This window comes from Pongo abelii, chromosome 15 (genome assembly GCF_028885655.2).
Source record: "Pongo abelii isolate AG06213 chromosome 15, NHGRI_mPonAbe1-v2.0_pri, whole genome shotgun sequence".
NCBI lineage: Eukaryota > Metazoa > Chordata > Mammalia > Primates > Hominidae > Pongo > Pongo abelii.
In genome coordinates this window covers 68,399,469-68,412,133 of record NC_072000.2, presented here as the reverse complement: position 1 = coordinate 68,412,133, position 12,665 = coordinate 68,399,469, and the positions used below count along the sequence as shown (strand labels likewise).

The following is a 12,665-nucleotide window of genomic DNA, read 5'->3' as shown; positions in this document are numbered from 1 at the left end:
TTTTTTTTTCTTCCTCAAACACTGTGTATATCCAGGTTTTAATGTTCACCTGAAGACTTACAGATATCTCTATTTGGACAACACATTGGGCTTTATTTATCCAATCTTAGAGTTCGATGCTTGAAACAACAGGGATATATCAGATCATATTATACTATGGTCTTTTAAATCAGCCAAAGTAGCTGTTCCTGAAGCCAAGATTCAATGCGAAATTCACTGTGGTCACATGTTTCCAGCTGCCTTTTGATCTGGGGTCAGCTGACCTTCATACATGTCTTCTCTCGCAGACTCTTGGATATTGGCACTAGTTTTTTTTTTTTTTTGAGACAGCGTCTCGCTCTGTTGCCCAGGCTGGAGTGTTAAGGACAGTTACTTTTGCAGAATATAACAAAAATGAATTATGAGAAAAATTGCAAAATACAAGTCCTAGTTTATAATATTATTAGTTATCACATTCAACTGATTTAAAATTACTCTGTCGATTGCTAAAAAAGTTTCTAAATGCTTACACTCAATTTCTACCCATCTCTTTGTAAATGGGCAACAGACCATACATTAGCTCTGGAGAGAGCATAGGATACTGTCCAGGAGTTGCTTGGGTCTAGGGTGGAGGGTGGGGTTAGCCCCTGAAGAACTGGGTGAGGGAGAATGAAGAAGGAATCTGAAGGTCATGTGAAGGTACAGAGACGTGGAAGACAACCTTTGAGCATTTCCTAGTTGAGTCTCAATCTGGCCTTACCTGCCTAACAGGTCGTTTCCCCTGCACCCAACACACCCTTCCCTGTTTATTGTTACCATTCATCTTTTACAGAATAACATGAGGGCCCAGCTTATACTGATGATTATGTTGATGTGCATATAAAGAAAGTCCAGCCAGGTGTTTTTTTTTTTTTTTTTTTCAGCCAGGCTAGAGTGGAGTGCAGTGGTGCAATCTTGACTCACTGAAACCTCTGCCTCCCAGGTTCAAGCAACTCTCCTGCCTCAGAGTCCCAAGTAGCTGGGATTACAGGTGCACGCCACCATGCCTGGCTAAATTTTGTATTTTTAGTAGAGATGATATATTAGTCTGTTCTCACACTACTATGAAGGAATACCTGAGACTGGGTAATTTATAACAGAAAGAGGTTTAATTGACTCACAGTTTAGTATGGCTGGGGAGGCCTCAGGAGACTTACAATAATGGCGGAAAGTGAAGAGGAAGCAAGATACCTTCTTCACAAGGTGCCAGGAAGGAGAAGTCCCAAGCAAAGGCAGAAGAGCCCCTTATATAACCATCAGATCTTGTGAGAGCTCACTCACTGTCAGGAGAACAGCATGGGGGAAACTGCCCCCGTGATTCCATTACCTCCACCTGGTCTGTCCCTTGACACATGGGGATTATGGAGATTACAATTCAAGATGAGATTTGGGTGGGGACACAAAGTCTAACCATGTCAGACAGGGTTTCACCATGTTGTCCAGACTGGTCTTGAACTCCTGGCCTCGAGTGATCCACCCACCTTGGCCTCCCAAAGTGCTGGGATTACAGGTGTGAGCCACCACCTCTGGCCCACCAGCCAGGATATTTGAAATTGATCACGGAATAAAATAAACTCTTTCTGACCTTTTCCAAACCACCTACCAATATTACCTCACATAGGTGCTGCCATTTCTGTCAAAGGGAGGATCTGCTTGAAGAGTACCTTCCCATGTTGGTCATGGAGGATCATCAAATGCCAGATGATGGGGCTTCTCTCACTTTGAGAAATAATTTAGATCTCTTTTCTGTGCAGGAAAGCGCTTCTCGGAAAGCAGTGTTTGCTTGTTGTTACAACACTTTGCAGTATAAAGCCTTCTGTTTGGCAAGGCTCCTTATAGGCATTTTAGCCTCCCAGACATCATATTGTGTTGTTGTCAAAGCTAGACGCAGCATCTGTGCAAATGGGAAAGACGAAGGCTACAGCATTCCCCTGCAGCATGACAGAACTGTCACACTGAGAGAATTACAGAAGGCGAGGGAGACATGTGATGTAATTACCACTTGTGACGGTAAATGAGTAAAATTTGTTTACTGTAAATCCAAGTTTAAGAAATCTTTTTTTTTTTTTGACAGAGTCTTGCCCTGTCGCCCAGGCTGGAGTGCAATGGTGTGATCTCGGCTCACTGCAACCTCTACCTCCTGGCTTAAAACCATTCTCCTGCCTCAGCCTCCTGAGTAGCTGGGGTTACAGGCACCCACCACCATGCCTGGCTAATTTTTGTATTTTTAGTAGAGATGGGGTTTCACCATGTTGGCCAGGCTGGTCTCGAACTCCTGACCTCGTGATCCACTTCCCTCGGCCTCCCAAAGTGCTGGGCCTGGCCAGAAATCTTCTTTTAAGGAAGTTCCTTTCTTGGTAGTCATAACAATTGTCAAAATAAATTGATCCTGTTCAGCATTGCTATGGAGAAAATAGGACAATTTTCACTGCTAGGATAAGTGAGTCTTTTCTATTCTAGGTTTTAAGGGTTTGTAAGTACAGGCTTTTTTCTTATGGATTATTTGTGGTATTTAAATTTAAAAGAAAAATAGGGATGGAATCTGCCTCCCTGTCTTAAAATGTAAAACCCTGACAGAATATATAAAACAGATATTGGACATTGGACAACAGTGATCCCCAGGAGGAGTGACACAAACGAGGAAAGCCCTTTGATTGTCCAGTTAACTGCCTGGAGCCAGTTTCCCAGGTTGCAAAGCAGGGATGGGTGTATTAGGTTTCTCCAGAGAAACAGAACCAATAGGATGGATAGCTAGGTAGGCAGATAAATGAGAGGGGATTTATTATGAAAACTGACTTGAACAATTATGAAGGCTGAGAAGTCCCATGATATGCATCTGCATGCTAGTGAACCAGGGAAGCCAGTAGCACGGCTCAGTGTAAATGGAAAGATCTGAGAACTAGGGAGCTGGTGGTGTAACCCTCAGTTTGAGATTGAAGGCCTGAGAAACTGGGAGGCCACTGGTGTGAGTCCCAGAGTCTGGAGGCTGGAGAACCTGGAGTTCTGATGTCCAAGGGTAGGAGAAAATGGGTGTTCCAGCTCCGAGAGAGAGAATTGTCTTCCTCTGCCATTTCGTTCTATCTGGGCCCTCAGCCAGTTGGGTGGTGCTTGCCAACATTGGTTAAGGGCAGATCTTCCTTACTTAGTCCACTGTTTTTTGTTTTTTTTTTTTGAGATGAAGTCTTGCTTTATTACTCAGGCTGGAGTGCAGTGGTGCCATCTTGGCTCATTGCAACCTCCGCCTCCTGGGTTCAAGCGATTCTCCTGCCTCAGCCTCCAGAGTAGCTGAGATTACAGGCATCTGCCACCACGCCTGGCTAATTTTTTGTATTTTTAGTAGAGATGGGGTTTCACCATGTTAGACAGGCTGGTCTCGAACTCCTGACCTCAAGTGATCCACCCACTTTAGCCTCCGAAAGTGCAGGGATTACAGGTGTGAGCCACTGTGCCTGGCCTTAGCCCACTGACTCTAATGCCAGTCTCTTCCTGGAACACTCTCACAGACATACCCAGAAATAATGCTTTATCTGCTATCTGGGTATCCCTTTATCCAGTCAAGTTGACACCTAAGATTAACCATCACAAAGGGTAACCCAAATAGACACCAGTGGTCTCCCTTGGTAGCAAGGCAGCTAGGACTTGGAGGGGAGAGTGCTGAATGAGAAAGAGCTGCACACAGAATTTTGGAGATCTATGGAGAGTCCTCTTCAAGTCTTCAGCTGAGTGCTAATCTGCCCATGCTTATGAGGATACCAAGGACAGGGAAAGAACCATCAGAAAGGAGAGGGCGAAACAATCCCTAGAGTTCACACAGGGCCAGGAACAGTTCACATTCTCACCAGCCAGTGGGAAAAACCTTGCAGTTCGCTGGGCATTGGGCACTTCTCAGCCTTCCTATAGTATTCAGAAGGGTATTGCCTCAGTAGTGGGCCTAGACTAAAAGCCATTATGATCCTACCAAACAAAACTTAAAAGCAAGCCTGGAGGATCAAACAATTGCTAAGTGATTTAACTGCATCCCAGCACAAAGCTCAAGAATAGAGAGACATCCCATTTCATTGCACGTTGCTTTATTGTGCATCACAGATACTGCATGTTTTTACAAATCGAAGGTTTGTGGCAACCCTGCATTGAACAAGTCTGTTAGTACCATTTTTTCCAACAGCATGTGCTCACTTTGTGTCAAATTTTGATAACACTTTGCAATATTTCTAACTTTTTCATTATATCTATTACAGCGATCTGTAATCAGTGATTTTTGATGTTACTATTGTAATTGTTTTGGGGTGCCACAAACTATGCCCATATAAGATGGCAAACTTAACCTATAAATTTGTGTGTTCTGACTGCTCCACCAACTGGTGGCCCCACCACCATCTGGAATTCTGGGAGAATTCTACCATGAGTTTGAGGAATGAATAATACCAAGTGATATGGTTTGGCTCTGTGTCCCCACCCAAATCTCATCTTGTAGTGCCCATAATTCCCACATGTTGTGGGAGGGACCTGGTGGGAGATGATTGAATCATGGGGGCGGGTCTTTACTGTGCTGTTCTCATGATAGTGAATAAGTCTCACAAGATTTGATGGTTATATAAAAATGGGAGTTTCCCTGCACAAGCCCTCTTCTCTTGTCTGCCGCCACATGAGATATGCCTTTCACCTTCTGCCATGATTGTGAGGCTTCCCCAGCCATGTGGAACTGTAAGTCCAATAAACCTCTTTCTTTTGTATATTGCCCAGTCTTGGGTATGTCTATCAGCAGTGTGAAAATGGACTAATACACCAAGTTTACATATACTCTTACAGAAAATTGAACAGTATGGAATGTTTTCCAACTCATTCTGTGAGGCCAGCATTACTCTGATAGAACACCCAGACTAACACACTGGAAGAAAAGAAGACAACAGACCAATTTCCCTCATGCATGTATAAGCAAAAGTTCTCTAAATTTTTTTTTTTGGTAATTAGAATCCAAAACTGTATTAAAAGAATAGCACATCGTGAACAAGCAGAATTTTCGAGAATACAAGATTTCTTTAACATTTGAAAATCAATCAATCAAAATTCATATTAACAGAATAATGAAAACCCATATGATTTTATGTATATATACATATATATGTATGTGTATATATATATGTTTTTGTTTTTGTTTTTGTTTTTGAGACAGTCTCACTCTCTGCCCAGGCTGGAGTGCATTGGTGCTATCTCAGGGCTCACTGCAACCTCTGCCTCCTGGGTTCAATCAATTCTCCTGCCTCAGCCTCCCGAGCAGCTGGGATTATAGGCACCCACCACCATGCCCAGCTAATTTTTGTATTTTTAGTAGAGATGAGGTTTCACCATGTTGGCCAGTCTGTTCTCAAACTGCTGACCTCAGGTGATCCACCCGCCTTGGCCTCCCAAAGTGCTAGGATTACAGGTGTGAGCCACTGCCCCTAGCCATGATTATCTTAATAGATGCAGACAGCATTTGACAAAATCCAACATCCACTCCTGCTAAAAACACTGTACAAACAAGGAATAGAAGGAAACTTCCTCAATCCATTAAAGGGCACCTATGAAAATCCTACACTTAATACTATACTTAATCACAATCAGGAACAAGGCAAGTATGTCCACTGTCCTTAATTCTATTCAACATTTTACTGTAAGTTCTACCCAGTGCAATAAGGAAAGGAAAGAGGTAAAAGGCATCAATATTGGAAAGGTAGAAGTGAAACTCTTTATTTAAAAACACGATAATCTATGTAGAAAGTCCTAAGGAGTCTAAAAAATGTGAATTTAGCAAGTTTGTAAGGTGTAAGAGCAATATATATAAATCAATTGTATTTCTGTGTGGTAGCAGTGAACAATTGGAAATTGAAATGAAAAACCAATACCATTTACAATAGCATCAAACATTGTGAAACCTTGGGAATAAACTTGCAAAAGACATGAAACCTGCACACTAAACACTGCAAAATATAGCTGAAGGAAATTAAAGAAATCCTAAATAAATGGAGAGAGATGTTAATGGATCATAAGATTCAGTATCGTTTTCAGTCCTCCCCCAAAATGATCTATAGATTCAAACTGATAAAAATCCCAGGAGGCTTTTTGGTAGAAATTGATAAACTGATTCTTAAAATCATGTGAAAATGCAATGGACCTAGAATAGTCAAAACAACTTTGAAAAAGAACAAACTTGGAGGACTTACACTACCTGATTTCAAAGATAATGTGGTATTGACGTCAAGAGAAACAAATAGATCAATGGAACAGAGAGTCCAGAAATACTCTATACAACTGCAGATGGTCCTCAATTTATGATGGGGTTATTTCCCAAAAAACCCATCTTAAGTTGAAAATGTTGCTAGTCAAAAATATACTTAACACACCTAACCTACTGAACATCATAGCTTAGCCTAGCCTATCTTAAATGTGTTCAAAATACTTACATTACCCTGCAGTTGGGCAAAAATCATCTAATATAAAGCCTATTTTATAATAAAGTAATGAATATTTCATGTAATTTAGGGAATACTGAAAGTTACTGTACTGAAAAATGAAAAAACACAATGGTTGTATGTGTACTGGAAGTACAGTTTCTACTGAATGCAAAAAATTGCAGATGAGCGTGTTCGTCATCTTGGTTGTGGTGTGGCTCCACCGTGTATATGTATGTCAAAGTACATCAAATCGTACACGCAAAATATGTGCAGGTTATTGCATGTCAGGTATACCTGAATGAATCTGTAAACAATGTAATGAAAATAAAACAAAAAGATTAAGAGAGCAAAGTTTGTAGGCTAAATGGAAAAGAGATACCACCAAGCGGGGAACCAAATCGCAGGGTGGAGGCCCTGAAGGATAAGGGTCAGGAGAGGAGAAATGGGGTAGGTCTCTTAAGTCAAAAGGCTGCAAACTTCTCTATCCCATGTTAGGATAGCAGAGTTTCCAAGCACTGCATTTGGTTGCTGCTAGGTGGCCTTGCCAGGCTAGATAAGCATTGGGCTGTCTGATGATGGTCTCCTGTATAGTTTGGTCTCCTGTTTTCCTGTGTATGTGACACGCTCAAGTTAGGATTATGTCACTCAATCACATCTGCAGTGGTACAGCACGCTAGCTGGCCAGGTCGGGGTTTGTCAGTAGTCATGTTTTAAAAGCTGCCCATTTCTGGGTTATGCGTATCTACTAATAATGGCTATAATATGGAATGGAAATTAACTGTGTCATCCAGCTAAATTTCAGCTCAGTTTCTGGTATGTATATCAATGACTTCTAAATACTAAGGATGTCAAAATGATTGAGATACAATGCTTTTGGTCTAGAATGGGATATATGCTCAAATAGTTAATCAAAGGTCTGATCCTTGATGGGCTTAAGTAGAGAGGCACATATTTCTCTCTTGGGGAGGCAAGGGAAAGGACCACAACATTCTAACTCTCTCAGCCAATCCTCTTCCACTATGCATATATAGGTTGTGTGGTACTTGGAATTCCTGTATCATACTTAGCCTTTGATATGTCTCTTGAGAGTAAGAGACAACAGAAAAATGTTGCATTTAACAACCTGTTACAATGCTTGTTAGAGTGTTTTTATAAACTCTAAGGTGTTATGCAAGTGTCGTAGTTAATGAAATAGCCTACCCAACACCCAACAGAGAGACTGACCATCTTGCCACCCAAATCCTCCCTTGGATAGAATTAGAGGGTGTATGGAATTTAGGAATTAGAGTGTAATTAATTACATTGATTATCCATAATCTTTAAAATATTTTAAATTAGGAACAAGTCTATTTAAACAGTTTTAAGATTTACAAAGGATGAGACTTCTCATTAAATGAAAGAAATAGAGGGGTTAAGCCAGGAAATCCTATTTCACATTAAGAAAATTATTAAGAGACACTGGCTTAAACCCTGATTCCCTCTGAGTTTATAGGGAGAGTTCCCATGGAGTGGGTGGGTGGAGAAGACAAAGACACAGAGAGACGCTGATGACGAAAGATGCGGGGGTCCTTTTCTGTTGACCAAGAACGCTGGGGCAAAGCACAGTTGAACAGCAGCCTGCGGACTCACACCATGGCACCTTTTGAGTCCCATCTGCCCTCATGTGCTGGGGGCAGGAGGTGGTGACAGAGGGTGTGGGTCATGGCCAGAGGTTCCTTTCCTCAAAGCAAACAAGCAAACGCCACATACGGCTCCCCAAAGCCAGGACTTCTTTCCTTTGGTCAGTATTCTGGGACTTCTATTAACACATTAGATTTTTCTCATTTATTTGCCTTTAGTCAAGGAAAGCTTATGTTTTCATCCTTTGAACAAATCAGACGTGGCAAATCTTGAAGGAGGGGTGGCTGTCCGCCACCACTGTGCTGCTCAGAATGTCATCAGGTGGGCTGGTGAGAGGAGCACACAGCTGTTCCCAGCTGATAAAGGGGAGAGAAGATTGTGTCCTTGATTTTATTTCACTTTCTTTGGTATGTGTGGGGCATGGTGCCAAGATCTTGTCTTTTTTTGTTTTTTTAAACTATACTTCTTCAGTTTCATGAAAATTTAATTTTGTTCTACAGTGAATCCTAACTGATGTTTTTACTTTTAGGTGGTGGAGAGGGTGCTACCTTTTTGTTGTTTTCTGTGCCTGACTGGGCAGGGCTTTGGATCTTGTCCCTTGCCCCATCCTGCCCAGGGCCTGCCACTTAGCAAGTTCTCTGTAGATATGTGTTTGATGAGCAAGGGCCCGAGCATGGATGCCTGAGGTGCAGGCGCAGCACTGCTGGCTGAAGAGCCAGGCAGCAGCATGGGTATTCTTCAGCACGGTTCCTTTCCGGGAGGGTATTTCTTTTCTATGTGATCAATGAGAACAGGAGTCCCCAGGATAATTTTTATAGGTCTTTTTTTTATATACACTGCCCCCCCAACCCCGCCATATGTAAAATGTAAATCCTAGCATATGCCTTTCCACAACTGCAGTGCCTCACCTCCCCAAACCGCTGTGGCTGAAGGACTCTGGGCCCCACGTGGAGCTGTGCTGCCCCCACAGCCTGCAGAAGGCCTGGGGTCTGGCCTTGGAAATGACTGTGGTTCGTGAAGTGGGTAACACAATGACACATACCTGTTCTCTGAGGGGAAGCTTGGTGGCACACAGCCCAGGGAATTTATGTTATTGTAATTTTGGTTCTGAGGCATTCTTTTATTATTATCATTACTATTATTTTTAGTAACAGCTTTATTGTGATATAATTCATCTATCATATAATTTATCCATATTAAGTATACAGTTCAATGTTTTTAGTTTATTCACGGTATGTGGTACAACCTTCACCACTATCAGTTTTAGAACATTTTCATCACCTGAAAAGAAACCCCATGCTTCTTAGCCATCATTTCCCACTCCCTATCCCACCAACAGCCCAAGGCAACAACTAATCTGCTTTTCTGACTCTATGGATTTGCCTATTCCAGACATTTTATTATAAATGGAATCATACGGCATGTGGTCCTTTGTGTCTGGCTTATTTTGCTTAGCCTGATGTTTTCAAGGTTCATCTCTATCAGCACCTCATTCCTTTTCGTAGCTGAATACTATTCCACGGTATGGAGAGACCACATTTTGTTGAGCCATTCGTCAGTTAGTGGACATTCCACTTTTAGGCTGAGTTATGCTGCTATGAACATTTGTTTACAATCTGAGGATTTGTTTTTATATTTTCATTCTTTGTCACTTTGAACTGAGACATGTACAGGCACACAGTTTTGGCTCCTTTTGGAATTCCCAGACATAGTATTGCTTGATGGCAGTGGAAGTCCATGGAGCACATGTCATGCAGCTGAACAGACTACAGGGTAGTTAAAAGGACGTACTTGTTTATGCAGATGGGGTTAATTTTAGGGAAAGTAAGCTTGAAATAATTTTCTCTGTTCTTTTGATAATTTTCTGTGTGTACCTAAAACACACATTAGCATGCATATTTACCATTTCAAATATGATGGTGTGTTTGGCTAAAAAATTAAGGGTCTGGCCGGGCACAGTGGCTCATGCTTGTAATCCCAGCACTTTGGGAGGCTGAGGCAGGCAGATCACAAGGTCAGAAGTTCGAGAGCGGCCTGGCCAGCATGGTGAAACACCGTCTCTACTAAAAATACAAAAAATTTGCCGGGCATGGTGGTGCATGCCTGTAATCCCAGCTACTAGGGAGGCTGAGGCAGGAGAATTGCTTGAAACCGGGAGGCGGAGGTTGCAGTGAGCTGAGATCATACCACTGCACTCCAGGCTGGGTGACAGAGCAAGACTCTGTCTCAAAAAAAAAAAAAAAAGAAAAAGAAAAAAAAAGGTCTGTGCCCTCAAAGCACTCATGTCCAGTCTTGCTGAGGGCAGAAGGGTGGCTGTGGGGTGTGTGTGGGGACAAGGCAGACATCCAGTATTGGGGCAATGTGGTGCCTCTGCTGGGGATGAACAGGGCACTGTCAGAGCATCAGGGGACACCTCAGACCAGACTTAGGGTGGGATGGTAGGGAGGTTGGGGGAAGCTTCCAGAAGGAATTTCATGACCAGGTTGGAATCTACAGGAGGAATGGGTATAAATGAGCAAAAGAATCAGGGTAGAGAAAGAGGAAGGAGAGAGTTTCCAAGCAGCAAGTTGAGCATGTTCGGAGCATCACATGTTCAGGGAGCTGAGAGGGGGACTCAAGGCGAGGTGTGGTGGGAACTGCAGATGAGAGGAGCAGGGAGGGCCCTGGTACCTGTGATAGCTGCACCAGGTGATTTGGACTCTCTCCTATGAGCTGGGAAGTCATTAAAGGGAGCCCCATGAGCAGATCTGCATTTTGGCCTCTCAGAAGGGGACACACGGGGTCAGGGGTGGGGTCTTGTTTCCCCTGCAGTGGGAGGGCAAGTCATCTCTGGGGTGACAGTGGGAGGTTTGAGGCTGTGGGGGGATTCTGGAAGAACCAGTGGGGAGAACAAGGTGAGCACGGGGATTGGAGAAGCAGCTTCAGGGCTATTGAAAAGATGAATATTTTAAATCCGTATCATCAGACATTATGGAGGTCCCTGGGGATGTGGCAAAGCATTACACTTACATAATTGTGCTTCAGAATGTCCCTTGCCTTAACTGAGTTAAACTTAGTTGAATTGAGCTGCCTTAATTGAACTGAAAGTGCCAATAAAAATAGAGAACAAAAACTGCCAAAACAAATTCTGTGGATGCTGGAGCACCAGCCATCATCAGTCTCATGACAGCCAAGACTCAGCAGCTCCCTGGTTGATTTCACATATTTATTCTTGCTTTGAAATGGAAAGCCTGGAAGAGAAGCTAATTATTAAAGGGAATCAAGGAGTCAGGCAGGGGGCGGGGGGAGGAGATTTATCTGAGCTGTTACTTTGCTGCCATTGGGATGCCACAGTATCTCAATCCTAGAGTTGGAGGGGAGTTAAACACAGGGCAGGGCAGGATGGGGGAGGCAGCCTACCCAGGATGTGGCTGTGGGGACCTAAGCAGATGTGTTCCTGCATGCGTTGCTCAGTGAGGAACTGAGGCTCAGAGAGCTCCAGATGGTGGCTAGAAAGTAGGTCTGTCTGACTCCAAATCAGTGGTCTTCCTGCCCCAGCCAGGTGCCACTCAAGTGAGATGCAGAGGTGGTAGCAGGAGCCCTGCCATGGCTGACTGGGGCGTGTGGTACAACACAAGGAGGTGGCAGAGGAGGCTTCATCACATTGGCCATTCCTTTATTAAACTCCCTTTAGAGGGGAGCCCTCCGTGGGGCTAAAAGTAGAATTAATCTCACCTTCTGACCATCTCTGTATCTGTTGCCGCAGATAAGAAACACCACATAGTGGTTTCGGGAGACTAGATATACTTGCCACGGCAAGGCCACAATTATGGGCCTGGTGGACACTTCAGGTGGCAATTTAGTCTGTCTGCATTAGGCCAGGCTTCTCTTCTAGCTCTGTGATGGGGCTGGCTCTCAGGGAAGAGCCCCTGGGGGAGGTAAGACCATGATTATAAGGTCCTGCCACACGTGCAGCTGTCAAAGCAACCCAGATCACCTCGGAGCAGGCGCACAGAACAGCTGAGCACACGACTTCCGCTCCTTTGCTCAGAGCAATGACTTCTGGCTTTTATTCTTTGTCCAGGTATGTACCCTCTGGTCGCAGCGACCCAGGATGCTGACAGCAGCCGGAAGCTGGCCCACTTGCTGAACGCCATGACCGATGCTTTGGTCTGGGTGATCGCCAAGAGCGGCATCTCCTCCCAGCAGCAATCCATGCGCCTGGCTAACCTCCTGATGCTCCTGTCCCATGTCAGGCATGCGAGGTACGCGCCCTAGGGAGCTGCTCTGCTTGGGCGTGGGATGGGATTATGTGCTCCATGGAGGATGAAGTGATTTGGGAAAAGTGTCTGCAAGTTAAGGAAAATGAACGTCTGAAAGGAAATGGGGAATTTGTCAGTTCACACACCTGTAACCAAAGATGGGCACACACAGAGGGTGTGGAAGGAATGTCACGTGGTATCTTACAGGATCTGCATGGCAGCCAGTGGTGGCTCATCAGTTTTTCAATTGCTGGGGTTTATAGCCTGTTTATGGAGTCCTAAAAGGGGCACTTCCTCCCCTAACATGAACTGCCACCCCTCTTTACACCACCCAGGGCTGAGGCCCTGAAGT

General features: G+C 43.9%; 1 protein-coding gene across 1 annotated transcript in view; it reads left to right on the top strand.

The window, feature by feature from the left end:
• Nucleotides 1-12,665, top strand: part of ESR2 (estrogen receptor 2) — a 53,363-nt gene that overhangs the window by 36,697 nt on the left and 4,001 nt on the right. The window contains exon 7 of the mRNA XM_024231365.3: nt 12,136-12,316. Coding sequence (XP_024087133.1) covers nt 12,136-12,316 — 181 coding nt within the window. The remainder of the gene's footprint in view (nt 1-12,135; nt 12,317-12,665) is intronic.